Source organism: Scomber japonicus, chromosome 3 (genome assembly GCF_027409825.1).
Source record: "Scomber japonicus isolate fScoJap1 chromosome 3, fScoJap1.pri, whole genome shotgun sequence".
In the NCBI taxonomy this organism is placed as follows: Eukaryota; Metazoa; Chordata; class Actinopteri; order Scombriformes; family Scombridae; genus Scomber; species Scomber japonicus.
Window position 1 is genome coordinate 28,340,952 of NC_070580.1, and position 14,074 is coordinate 28,355,025.

A 14,074-nucleotide genomic window follows, 5' to 3' on the forward strand; every position below is an offset into this window, starting at 1 on the left:
ACTCATTTCACCCGCGAGCTATTCCGGAGGTGTGTTATTCTCTGACACATCAACCCCGTCTTCTCCATATCCCACCGGGGCTTCCATCTATGTTTCCTGTCCCTCCTCCAGCAAACTGAAACATTCCCGCAGCTGGAGCACCTTATCCCCACAAGACCTCAAGCCCGGCAGCAGCAGGGTTTTAAGCTCAGTGGAGGAAAGTGGTGAATGGGCAGGCAAGAAAGTAGAAAGGCTCTCTCCAGCTACCCTCGAGCATATCACCTTCTACAAGAGGACCAGGCCCGCAAAAGACTCCAGAGAGCTAAGCAGTCCAAAGAATACAGGGGAGACATTTCCTAAAGCCAAAGAGCAGAGTCCCAAAAAGACTGACAGCCAGGCACAGGAAGCACCACTGAGCAAGAACATGATGTCTCAGATCCGGACAAAAACACAATCTGTAAGCCCTAGGAACTCTCCTCAAGCTGGACAGCAAGTGGTTTCACCCCTGCAGCGTGTCGAGCATCAGCAAGACCGTCAGAGGAGATTAAAGGACTCTTCCAGCAGAGAGAACTTGAATCATGAAAAGAAAAACGGCAAAGGGGCAAATCTTGAGATCAGAAGAGGCACACAAGGAAGGGACATGGAAGGGTTAGGGGGAAGGACCAGGCCTGGCCATGAGAAGGAAAGTTTTAAAAAGAGAGCAGTGGGGGAGTCTCACCACCACAGGACATCTCCTCATACAACCAGAGAGTACGAAAAAGGCACTGGTAAAGATTCAGGGCAGAGAGATGCTAATGGCAGGAGCAAACCTACAGAAGACAGGAATACAAGCAAAGAAACTATCAACAGAAGAGAAAAACTGTCATCTTTTAAAGACATGTTAAGAAGAAAAAGCTCTGTAGTTTCTCCAAAAGAGGCAAAAGGAAACGAAGACACATTTTTCTACTCCAAAGAAGATATTATTAAGGAAGACTCTGTGGCCTCTATAAACAGTGTTCCAGGGACCCCACAGAGCCCAAAGGGACCTATTAGCCCTGGCCCTTGGAAAACGCCCAGCTCAGCCAGAATCCTCTCCCAGGCAGAGGTCCTTCGTGACCCTTTGTGATAGAATATTGAATCGGCCAGACTTGAGTTGTGCCATAGAATATTTAACTGTACTCTCAGTGGATTGTTTTTCTGAGTTCTTCCATAAAACAGAGAAGTGCAACATGGTGCCATTTTTATTACCTTTGGACCATGTCCAGATATGTCTTTTTTGGGAGACCTGTGAAATTACATGTGGCATGTAGCAGCTCCCCTCTGTCTTGTCCGCTGCTTCAGCATCTTTGATGTGGGACTTAAGCATGTGCGGCATGCTCGGGGCCTCACCAGACAAGACATTTTGAAATGTGAATATGTGCCAATCCTGGGAGCCTTCTGTGGAACAACTACCAACAGCGCTTCACCCATTACAATGCAATGACCCATATGCAAAGAAAGGAGAAAGGCCTCGCCTCTCGCCTGTAGTATACATCAAGTGTGACTGTCATCTATGGTTTAATTTTGCTCTCGGCCTCATTGCGGGATATTTTGTCTTTTTCTTAAAAGTTTGCCCAACTGCATGCAGTCGATCCTTCTGTTTGTTTTACTGCACGTGTTCTGCACATCACTGAGGATGATCCTGTTTCTTGTTTATAATTCTCATTTTGAACACCAGACGGATTTCAAATAAAATGCAGCAAGCGTTCACTTTACCGGGGACTCTAAACTGTTCTATGGTTATAGACATGACTCTCCACCATACAAACAGTACCATTTAAAAAGACCAGAAACTTGTGGTTTGAGATCTTGTTTACCATGTGTATGATAACCAACCAGTGTGTAATTTATTGAGATAATAGATGAGTCTATGTATATGTAGCTGTACCAAGCCATTCCACATTTTGATATAGACTTTAACAGTTTGTCCCATGTTATTTGAGCTTACACCAACCTTCCAATGTACTTCAGTGGTAGGAATTACCATGGATCTTTGTAGTTCATGAAATGTATAGCTAACATGCAAACCGCTGTACCAAATGTTCGCAATCGCTCAAAACGTGTCTCATTGTGAAATATAAAATATATATATATATATTTGAATGTGTCATGTTTTGCAGATTCCAACTTTAAAATATCTATTGAATTCCATTGCACTGCATCTGCCCTTGTAGCATAACAGAATGACCATGAGTTGTATTTAATTTGTGATGTTGACTTGCTACCAATGCATTGCCATTATATTTTATTATTATTTTGTTATTTCTTTTTTTTCTAAAAGATTCACTGTTTAAGGCCAAAACGGCAAATTATACAATACTGTGCACATTCTGAGTCATGTCCCTGGTGATTTTACCTTTAACTATTGAGAGAAGAAAAAATGGGGTTTTAAACATACATATTTGTCAGTCCTGCTGTGTGATTATGTGCCAGGGTAGCTTGAAGGATAATGGAGCCTAGAAAGTAACGTGATGGTTTACTGAGATATTGAACATGCTGCAGATGTAAGGCAGGTATACAGAGATCCCACCTTCTTACATTTTACAAGGGTAGCTGAAATGAGGGATTTAAGATAAACAATTGGTTTCAGCAGAGCAGTCTGTGAAAATGAGAAGTACTCAAATTTCAATGTTACTTTGCAACATTTTTGAAGCTTCTGCTGTAAAAACGCAAGTGAAACACAGTCAGCATACCTGCCTTTACAACTGACTATGAGATGCGAGATTAAGACATATTCAGATAAGCTCAGGGAACACAGTATTGTAGCAAATGTGTGATAAAGTCAATTTCAGTGGCAGTGAAACAGTGTTTAAGGTCTGTAATTGACTGTGATGAGAGTGTGTGATTGTATAATGGAGTTTTCAGGTTAAAATCACTAGAGGATGCACTATGAGCCAATCAGTGGTAGGTTTTTGTGCAATAGTTTGGTTGGTTGAATGAGTAAATCCAACCCTTAGCGTCAGGTAGCCGACAGGCAGTTTACTCTGGTTCAGAGTCAGATAATGCCGTTTTTATTGTATGTCCCCAGCACTGTTTTACTCCTTTTATGCTTTTTTTTTTGCTTTTGTTTTGTTTTGGTTTGATTTTTTACCATTTTGTATCTCATCTCTGTATCATACTGTGGCCTTGCATCGCTTCATTAGAAAAACAATCCTTGTGGTATCTTCTACATTCTGTAGGAACAGTAGATGTAAATGTTTGTACATTGTACAGCACCTTTATAAATACTTGCTGAGTGCTCTTTCGGGGAGAAAATAGAGGTATATTAAATTGCTCCATTATTTTTTTATGTAAAAAAAGAGAAAATATTTAAAAATGGATTGAAAAGGATAGGCTGTAACCTTGACATGGTGTTCTGTTCATGCACTGAAAAATAAAGTTTTACTGAAAACACTCTCTGGACTTATTAATACATTTTAATGATAGTAATACATTTTATTTATAGAACGCTTTTCAAGGTACTCAAAGATGCTTTATACAACAAATTGAAAGGATCCTAAACTACAAAAAAAAACACTAAAAGCAAAAGGTAGCAGAGGGCATTAATTATACATTAGAGCAGTTCTAAAAAGGTACTGATTACACATAAAATATAATACTGAAATTTAAAAAATACTACCCCATGAACTGTATATTGTTGTACCGCCAACATCTCTATAACTGTTGACAGAATAATCATTTAGGTGTCATATTTTGTGGATGAATAACAGTGCACACTACTGTCCAACAATACTGTTCTTTCATACAGTGTGACAAAGCAGCATAAGCTAGTTGCCAGTTGTCATGGTAGCCGACTGCTTTTCACGACAAAGCGAGAAGAGAGCTTGACTGCACAAAGTAGATGCTTTTTTTTCAATTACAAGAGAAAGCTCACAGGCATCTAATACCTCAAATGCGTATTTTTCATTAAATATCCGCATGTCAAAAGCAAGTATGAATCAAAGGGTTGTATTTGGAATAAGAACACAAATTAAATGTGTTCAGAGCCCCAGTAAAGCCATCAGACTGGTTTCAAATCCTCTGTGAAATTCCAGTAGCCTACCATGAGAGGTGTAAATTATAAGGATTATGTAAGCTATGCATCTGGTTAGATACTGTACTGTATATTTTACATAAGGTTGAAACACATGACTGAAGGGTACATACCAAATTAGAAACAAGTCAAACTTGTGTAACTGCAAAACATGAATTAAAAGCTGTTTATCACAGCCTCTACAGTACATATTTGTTCTCGTGAGCTACTCATGTGTGGAGCAGCAGACCAAATGCATTTTTCAATCTTTTTAACCTCAACCTAAGGAAGGTTTGACTATGAATATGCAATGCCCTCTCTCAAATGCAAGCAGGCAGAAGTTTACACCTGAGTGCTGCCCAGTGTCACCACAAATGATCTCTGACCAGCTTAAGCAGAGCAGTTAAGGGCACCTTTACAGTTTATTTTAATACTTCATTGATGTAGACATCCAATCTACCTGTGAATGACTGCAGAGAACCTCCGCACTTCCATCATATGAGTGACTTTCACCCTGGTTTTGAAGAGACTTGCTCAGTCATTCAAAACTGAAAAAGGTGGTAGATGAGCAGCCTTAATGGCCACTGAATTACTTGTAATTACATGAGGGGTAATGATTGACTAAATTGCTTAGAAATGACTAGACTATGAATGGATATATCTTATGCTCTATTTCAGGCACAGACATGGAAATGATCTGTGGAACTAGATTGTACTGACAATTACATAGTGGTAAAAGAGCCTTTTACTGTACTTTTCTTTGACCTTCCTTTTCAACTTGTGCTGTTTTATACTCCCAGCGTTTTCAGAGATATGCCTCACTAAGAAAATTAGATTTTTTTAAATCACAAATTCTGTGTCTTTATTGCATTTTCTGTCTCGAAATAATAAATAATAATAATGTGGGTCTATTTAAAGTGGGGACGAGTTATATTCTCTGTTCTTGTGCAATCATAAACAAAGCTGAAGATTTCAGAACTGATATCTATAAGTATGTAAAGAGACATGGAGTAGCAGATTTTATACTTTAACCATGACCTCTTCACACATACAGAGCACATTTGCACACTGTTTAAAAGTGGTTATTATCCCTGTGAAAAAGTGATATTTGTGTTTTTGTTTTTTAAGAGTGCAGATGCCTGAGGTGCCATTGGTCTATTTTTTCTGGTCTGTGTGTAAATTGGGAGAAAAAAACCTGTATTAAATAACAAAAGAAGAAAACAACACCAAATGATTTTTTTTTTTGTCATATTTTTACTTTTTTTGTGCTTTCCATGCAATTCATATTTTTCACCACTAGATGTCACCGACTTACAGTACAGAGTTTGAAGCTCATATCAGTTAAATTTTGGGAAAAAGGTCATATAGTGTGCCAGAGATGCACTGTTGGGAAATTGTGGCAGATTGATTAACATTTATGAGTCATCTGATGAATTTTGGCCCTGCAGTTTTGTAAAATTTGGATAGGCCTAATGGAAAGTTCTCCAAAATGAGGCCCTTCGTTCAGAAAGCTGTTATGTTATAGAGATACAGGCTCAGTGCCAGGATGAAGTGAGGAAAGGCTAAATAACAACAACATAAGGCCACAGTTTCAAAATCAAAGAATATATATATTAATCAGAGCCCTCTTACATACCAAGCTCGATCTCAGCGATATCATTGATGTTGCTGGGGCCACTGGCCTTGGTCTCTACCATTCTTTGTTTCTCCTCACAGAACCATGGTCTGATGTCCATCCTTACTCCCAAACTGTATTTTACCATTCAGCAAACAAGCCTGTTAATGTGCAGATTATACAATAATGTTAGTCAAAATACAAATAAACAAGCTAACTTGGGTTTTCGTGGGTGAGTTTTTATCATGTCATTGTCCCCTGTGACACTGCACCCCCAACATACAAACAGCACTGTCCATTGTTCCAAAACAGCTAAGCAATAGTCATGTTTATCTCTGCCAGTAATTTAGTTATTTTTCCTATTTTTTTCTTTTTCCATAAAGCTTAAACAGAATGGGCAAAAAATATAACTGAGTGGGCTAAGACCCTTGTAGCACTGATCCCATAGAGATATATGTGTGAAGACACACCGTGAATGTGGGGTCATATGAGTTGAGTAAACGTTATCATTCTGCTACTCTTTACATCACATCCTTGGTATGCATGAGCTTGAGAAAGCCAGGTGAACTATGCAGCAGTGGATTTATATTAATGTCTGGCTGACAACCTCTACTCTTCATTATCAGATGTGAAGAGAAGCAGATACATTCTTGTAAGTTGGTTGTTGAGAGGGGGGTGTCACTCGGACAGGGTGTTTGGAGAGATAAGCACAGCAGGCTAAGCCTCAGCTTCTTTGGAAGTCTTTTGCCAAATTGCATCAGTTTTCGAAGTGCCTTAAAGGGGTATGAGGTGTACTACGCACTATTTGTAGCTCACATTGTATTGGCTTTACATCATTTAGTGTGTTCTGGGGGAATTTTCTACTCATTTAAAGAAGTAATCACCAAAAATATCCATCTACCTCTGTCGGTTTTTCCTCTCTTGTTTAAAAAATACACTCAGAGTACACATACGGGCCACTAAACTTTATTTGCTCTGCGTTGCCTGGTTTCTGTGTAACATGTTTGTAGGTTTCTCATGGCAACTGGGTGGAGGACGAAGACAGCCTATCAACAAACTTCTGACGTGGAGTGAGCAGCTTGGAATTTACCCCAGACTGTGTGTGGGGGAATGACGCTGCCCTCTTTTCTGGAGAAAACTGTGTAACCTAAACCCCAGAAAATATCTCACTACATATGTGAATCCTCACAATTACAACCCCAATTTACTCTTTGTTTTGTATCATTATCATTATTATTATTATTTTTATTATTGTTGTTGTTAACTACTACAATAGGTTACAATCATTAGGATATACCTTAATAGGAACGAATAAGAAAGGCTTTCCCCATGATGACTCACAGAATTCCCTTCAAGTTTTTTTTTTTTTTTTTTTTTTCTTCGGGACACACCCATTATGTTTCCACTTGTTGTCATTACAACTCCGTTTTTTAAAAGAGGTGGAGCAGCTTTAAATGTTGGACAGACATGGCATTTGTGTTCTTCTGTTGTTCAAGTAACACTTGCATCTTTAAAGCAAGATGTTTAAATATGATCGATTTTGTTTATTTGTCTTCATTTCCCTCTGAAGCGGTTACTGTCTGTGCCTGTTTCCTACCCACAGACGCTGAAACACAATGACGTCAAGGTAGAACGTCTTTAAGAAATGACAGCCTACTTCCTGTCCTGTACTTCTCAAAATAGAGTACTTGTGAAATAGCTTACTAGGTAATATTAATCCCGAATGGAAATTGCAGTATCACATGTCAATAAATCACTTAAACTTTATTTGTGCAACCCTTTCCCACAATAGGACAGAATAAATGCAGACTATTAATACAATGATGAAAACTGATGAAAATGTAGCACCATTTATATAATGATGTATAATAGAGATGCACTGAGGCATGGAGCAGTGTGTATTAAGGTTGAATATTGAGGCACCCATTGATCGAGGAGAATGCCTGTGCTGTTATTCTGAAGGCATTTTCGTCACTTCCTGTTATTAAAGTAAACTTGACAGACTAGAGACATGAGTGACAGTGCATGGCAGAGAGGTTTAGAGGTATAGTCTTGACCGGCAGCGCAGAAAGTCGCGCGTCAGCTCTGCGTCTTTGAAGAAGTTTAACAGGACAGAAAGTTTCCAGACCAGGATGTTTATCTCGCTGAAGCCCTTCATGGAAGTTTTACTGGATACTTGTGGACGAATGGACGTCAAATCTCTGCTTTTCCTGACGTTACACCTATTTTTGTTGAAGGCAGCAGGTCAGTATGACACCGGCCAGCGTAACATACGCCTCACAGTCTGGTTAATGAGATAATATTTATCAACGTACCAGTCACATGAGGGTGTCAGCGATAGTAGATGGGCTGTATTTTCTGTCAGCTCTTCCAAAAGAAGAACTGTGGGTTACTGTAATGTCAGCTGTTCTATAAAAGTACTTATAATAGCAAGTAACCACAATTTTAATATGTGCAGTAGTGTATTTGATATGGAAGGAAACATAGGCTACAAGTAATGCAGATCTACAAGCTGTATTTTTATTTTTTGTTGTTTTCTGTATGTATGTATGTATGTATGTATGTGTATGGGTGTAATACCTAAGAAAAAAGTTGGACTATTTTTTTGTTAGATGAACTGTCAAGACAAAAAATGATGAATGATAGACCATGAAGTGAATTCCTACAAATATGTTTGGAATATTACTGAATTGCCACAACAAACTGAATGAAAACCTTCATATTCCTCTATTTTTAGTTTCTCTTATGTAAAATCACAGCAGCAATCCACAATTAAAAAATTAGTGTGTCTGTAATTGTCAACTGTAGTCTACATTTTCTCACATGCCTTTTTTTCATTTTTGTAGTTTGAGGCTTTATAAATGTGCTCATTTCTCATGAAAATATCCAGCTTTCAAGTTTAAAGTGCCTTTGGCATGCCCAAAAAGGTGTTATTGTTGATGTTGCTTCTTTGTCTATTTTTTCCCCAGCTGACTGTCCCAAACCAGAGACAGAAGAAAATATGGTCTTATCAGACGAAGCACTTCTATTGAATTCTTTTCCAGACGGAACTGGAGTCCCATTGGAGTGTGCTAATGGATATGTTAAAGAAAGTGGCTCTGGGATTATAAACTGTATTAATGAAAACTGGTCTAGCCCAGATCTCATCTGTAAAAGTGAGTTCTTTCTACTGTAATCATAACTGTACTGACACACCAACCTCTGTCTCCTTGTGTTGTCTACCATTGAGCTTTTTTGCTGCAATTTTGTGGATAAACTGCTGGCATGAAGTTCCACCAGAAACTTGGGTGAGCCATGTTCTTCTTTTTGTTTTCAGAGAAGGACTGTGGTCCCCCAAAAACCCAACCAAATGTGAAATTTGAAATCCTCACTGATACCCTGTTTGGTGCCAAAATAAAAGTAACTTGTGATAAAGGGTGAGTATGAATGTAGAAATATGCATTTCATTTCTATTTAGTTGAATTACGCCTGGAAAAAAGTTGTCTTAAATTGAAGCAAGTGTCAGAGTGGAGCAGCTCCTAAGGCAGTACACAGGGAGGGGCTCAGGAGAAAGTTATGTGTGGTTACATACAAAGTATTTCTTGTTGCTGTACTGCCAATAGTTATCCACCAGAAAGTGCTATTCTTGGCAAATAGATTTAGGTGAAGTCTATGTCAGGTACATTTCCAAATGGAAAAAGTATTTTAAAGAAATCAAAGTAATCTTGAAAAGTAAATAGAGTCATTGCCAGAAGGTGTTACTTCATGCTTTCACTGATTAGAAACTTGGTTCTCCTTTTGAGATCAGTTGATGTTTGACTAAACTTTGCAAGAATTTAGTTTCACTGTTACGATTCTTTGCATTATAAAATCATGTGTTCATGTCCCCTTAAATAAACAGTCCTGCTTTATTCTCCTCCTTTCAACAGTTACGACCTTAGTGGAGCAGGCTTCAAACAGTGCTTTGCTACAGGGTGGTTTGGAAGATCCAAATGTGACAGTAAATATCTCTCATTTTGTTTTCCTTGAAATCACAACCAGAAACAATGAAACACAATTGTTTGGTATATTTCTACAATCAATCTCTGTATCCTCTTCTTGCATATTCTCTTAACACATGGATTATTGATGAAGTTGTTCTTCTTCCTCTGACTGTTTTTGGTCATTATTACTGTCAGTGAGCAGGAAGCACATACTCATATGTAATTATGAAGATCATTTATTTTTCTTCTTGAGTGGTTTATATTGTGTGAAAACACCTGTTTGTCTGATTCCTCAGTTGTGACATGTGCCCCACCTGGTGAAGTGGCCGATGGCACAAGCTCATGGAATTCTGCAGATGATCCAGAATATGGACAAACCATACACTACGAGTGCAATGATGGATACACTCTTGTTGGGAGTGATACCATTATGTGCAATGAAACTGGTGAATATCACCCTCAGCCTCCTAAATGCGAAGGTAAGCCCACTGCATCCATGTGTTCACACACACATTAATGAGAGGCAGCCTAAGTTGGTAAAAGCTTAATGCAGATCAAATATTGTTATTCAGGGACCATACAGGTGATGTTGCTTGTTTTAACCCATTATTTAACTCTTTATACTACTGTTTTACAAAGCAAATTAAAACATGTAGGTTAAGTTGAAGTTAAACAGCCAGATGTTTCCATTCATATCACTGCAACATGAAAATCATCTTGCAGGAGTTAACTTGATAGGTAAACCATCACATTGAACATTTGTTACGTTTACTTATTTTTATTTTTCAAAATATACTGCATCATTTCATGGTAATGCAGTTGTGAGCATAACAACTGCCCAGGGTGGTGCATTCAGGGATATTTAAACATCCAATATCTAAGAGCCATGGTTTATCAGCTACAGTAAAGGTACTCTAATTGTTCATTTCTTCAATTATAACCATTGCTGCTCAGCAGATGACTCAAGTTTTAGATGTCAGAACTTGGACATTTTTCATAAATTGCTGAATTATCTGTCTTGAGCAAGAATGATTCTCTGCAAGTTGATTGTCATACTGTTATGAAATTAAATGAAAACAATGGCTGAAACCACAGGCATGGTCTTTTAATTATATTTTAATCCATACTACATATTAACTGAGGCTTGAAGAATCACGAGTGAGTTTGCTGTATGTTTTCAAACATCCAAATGAAGTTTTCTCTGTAATTTACTGAATTTAATTTAGTAGTTGCCATGGTGTCACTGAGGACACTCAGAATGGAACACACTGTTGGCATGTTTGAACATCATCACTTATCCCCTCTCTAGATACTCTTCAAGCTCGCTCATTTAGGCAGTATTCAAGCTTTACAACATTTACCTCCAAGTAATTTCTTCACTAACTTCCACACCAACTCACCATACTCACTACTGACTAAAGAGCAACCTAACACAACACTATGTGTTGTTTTCTACGGTAAAACATTGCTGGACATTTAGTACATCATGAAGCATTTATAGTTGCAGCACAATTTGCATGTTTAAAAAGTGTCTACATACATGCTCCACCATAAAAACTCATAAAACTCATAAAAGACATAAAACTCATTAAACATAGATGAACAATCTTGAATAAAATGTATTCATAGGTGTGACAACTGAAGATAGAATGGCCACAAATGTGATAACACCAACTCCTGCACTGCAAACACAAGGTATTTTAACAGAAATCAAGAAATCCTTTATATTTTGAATAATCATATAATTTTACACCTTACGCCCTCTTTATATGAACCCTGGTTTATTAGGAAGACTTCTCTTAAAGGTTTAAAAATATTATGACTACAGTGTTTATTTTCCATGTTACAGAAGCCTCCACTACCACAGAGTCATCAACCACAGAGACAACTCACAGTGATCAAACTATCCCAGCCAGTACTGACTCACCTTTAACAACTGTCTCACCTTTAACAACTGTCTCACCTTTAACAACTGTCTCACCTTTAACAACTGTCTCTCCTTCAGTACCAGGTACAGAAAAATGTCTCAAAACAACCAAGAATGTAATTAAGTTGAAAACCTTTTCGGCACCTGGCAGCATGAATGGATTATGTGCTCACATCTCAGATTTGGCTTCTCAATTTGACTTGTCACATATATCCTGTCCAAACCGGAGAAAGAAAGAAATTAAGAGTTATTCTGATCGTTCTGTGTAAAGGTGGCAGAGACATGTTGACAGTTGAGGATAATACTACCGCAACCAACGTAACGCCAGCAACAACTTCTTTATCTGGAGGTATTGAAAGATTTCATGAAAGCATTCTTGAGTTTCCAGCTGGAAAATGTACGATAACAAGCTTTAGTCACAGGTTTCTGTTTCATGGATTTTTACTAAAACATTTCATGGTCAGATGCTTCCCTAAAAACCCCTTTAGAGGACTCTGCTTTTTGATCGGAGGTCAAATATAAGATTTTTTTAAAGAAAGACCACGACTAATATTGAGTTGCCAGTAAAACATTACATTTAATAGTGATCTTCACACTGGTCATAATGGGATGGGAAAGAAACAGAGTGGATATTAATCAGTATTTACATTTGCTAATTGAACTGGATTTAAGGTTATTTGGTTTTCAGGAAACTTCAACTAATAAACTGATCAAATGATTATTCTTGCAATGGGGACATGTGGAGAATATCATGGTGGTTTTAATTAACGGACCAAAGAGACATGCCATTTAATTTTCTAAAATGTGCCTCATTCCTTGTCCCAGTTAATTTATCAATATCACCCCCCGCCTCACTGATCAGATGAGATGAATAAACTGAAAATAACTCATTACTTTTTTATAGGTTATTATGCATTTTTTGTAATATCATTAAGTGAAATATTAAAATAAAGTGGCCTTAAAAACAAAACACCCCATTAGGAATATGTTCACTTATAGAAACTGTCTGACAGATAAAGATAAAGATTATAACAGATCCTCTGTTGATTACTTTACTGACATAGATTGTCTATAGTAGTTTACAAACTATAATGAAGATGTTTTATACTTGACAGTGACTTCTTACAAGCAAGATGGGACTGAGACTGTAGATGGTTACAAGGACATTGGTGAGTTAATAATCTCAGCCCCAATAAGATATTAACATGGTTGATGATTTATGTTTAAAGTTCTGCATTTAACTTTGCATTTTGTGTCTTTCAGGATATACACCTGTTATAATCAGTGTGCTCACTGTTCTATTTGGTAATGTACACATTTCTCTTCAGAAGTCACACTTTAACCAAATATTGCAGTTGGCACACAAAATAATCTGTTTGAAATTATTTTACAGTTGTATCCATAGTGGTGGCCTTTACACATAAGTATTTCCTGAGGAGAAAGGGGTGAGTATTAATACTCTATCATAACTACTTTATGCATGACTCATACTTGATCATAACTTCTATCCAACTATTGCGTTTTACTCTTTTTATCTTTTGAGGCTTTTTATACTATTTGTACACTCAGAGGACAGTAGAGGTACAAACTAGCCACAGCAGCATGCAAAGCACAACATGTTGTGCAATTCTGTTAATTCTTCTATAATTTTCTCCACAGCTTCTTAATTCTTAACTGTTTATTGAAAACTAGATTTCAATCCAGATAAACCAAACAGCTCAGACTTTCCTTAAGCATGAGTCTCTAATGATGTATATAATCATATACTCACATAATGAATTGAGCAAAGTTTAAAACCTTACTCACCAAATAATCATTATTCTCTGAAAATTGTACTAACATTACCAAATGCTTATTAAGAATTTGGTGAACTAATACAACATAACTTTAACATAAAAATAACATAATTCAACAATGCTGACAAAATTCCTTATTTGATGACACTATAGCTCATATGACACCAGAGAAGACCTGAAGCCAGCATTATTACCCTTCCAAACTCTTTAGCTTGCCTGCCTCAGTAAGGTACCTGTCAATTTCTGTGTATTTACTGTTACAATAAAACCACCCAAATACCTTTTAAACGTATATTGAAGTATGTTTCACAGCGTTATAGTTGGATAGTTGGAACATTACACATTACACGTGACACCAAAAAAGCATGAATCGTTTCCTTTTTGTTTTGTTTTTCTGCATCACTATGTGAATGGAGCTTAACTTGAATTGTTTTCTATTATTTCTTGTTAACACTAGCTCTGGAACTGCATCTATCATTTAAAGAACATCTGTGACCCAGGAAGGATGTGCCAACACACTGTAGCAGTTCCTCTCTGGATGAATGGAAACTCACCTGAATATTATTGCACTTCAAATGGCAGATAAAAACAAATTTGTTAAAGTATAATAATTGAAATGATCAATGGTCAATCAATCAATCAATCAATCAATCTTTATTTGTATAGCACCAAATCACAACAAAGTCATCTCAAGGCACTTTACACATAGAGCAGGTTCTAAACCGAACTCTTCAGGTTTTAATTTTAAAGAGACCCAACATTCCC

The 14,074-nt window shown here is 37.3% G+C and overlaps 1 protein-coding gene and 2 long non-coding RNA genes across 3 annotated transcripts; all 3 read left to right on the forward strand.

Moving 5' to 3' along the window:
- The first annotated feature begins 7,696 nt into the window (after positions 1-7,696).
- LOC128355327 (complement decay-accelerating factor transmembrane isoform-like) lies at positions 7,697-9,044 on the forward strand. The gene is made up of 3 exons (XM_053315573.1): positions 7,697-7,868; positions 8,594-8,779; positions 8,941-9,044. The coding sequence occupies exons 1-3, from the start codon at positions 7,757-7,759 to the stop codon at positions 9,042-9,044; spliced, it is 402 nt and encodes a 133-aa protein (XP_053171548.1). The 5' UTR covers positions 7,697-7,756.
- A 148-nt stretch (positions 9,045-9,192) lies between these two features.
- On the forward strand, positions 9,193-11,831 carry LOC128356026 (uncharacterized). Its single transcript, XR_008321150.1, has 4 exons — positions 9,193-9,603; positions 9,883-10,065; positions 11,436-11,597; positions 11,785-11,831. It is a non-coding gene; the product is annotated as an uncharacterized LOC128356026 (long non-coding RNA).
- Positions 11,832-12,723: 892 nt separating this feature from the next.
- LOC128356052 (uncharacterized) lies at positions 12,724-13,526 on the forward strand. The gene is made up of 3 exons (XR_008321152.1): positions 12,724-12,818; positions 12,907-12,958; positions 13,463-13,526. It is a non-coding gene; the product is annotated as an uncharacterized LOC128356052 (long non-coding RNA).
- Positions 13,527-14,074: the final 548 nt, after the last annotated feature.

Coding starts and splice junctions, on each gene's coding strand:
- LOC128355327 (XM_053315573.1), top strand. CDS start 7,757: ATGTTTATCTCGCTGAAGCCCTTCATGGAAGTTTTACTGGATACTTGT. Junction 7,869..8,593: donor ATTTTTGTTGAAGGCAGCAG/GTCAGTATGACA, acceptor TTTTTTCCCCAG/CTGACTGTCCCAAACCAGAG. Junction 8,780..8,940: donor CCCAGATCTCATCTGTAAAA/GTGAGTTCTTTC, acceptor TTTTGTTTTCAG/AGAAGGACTGTGGTCCCCCA.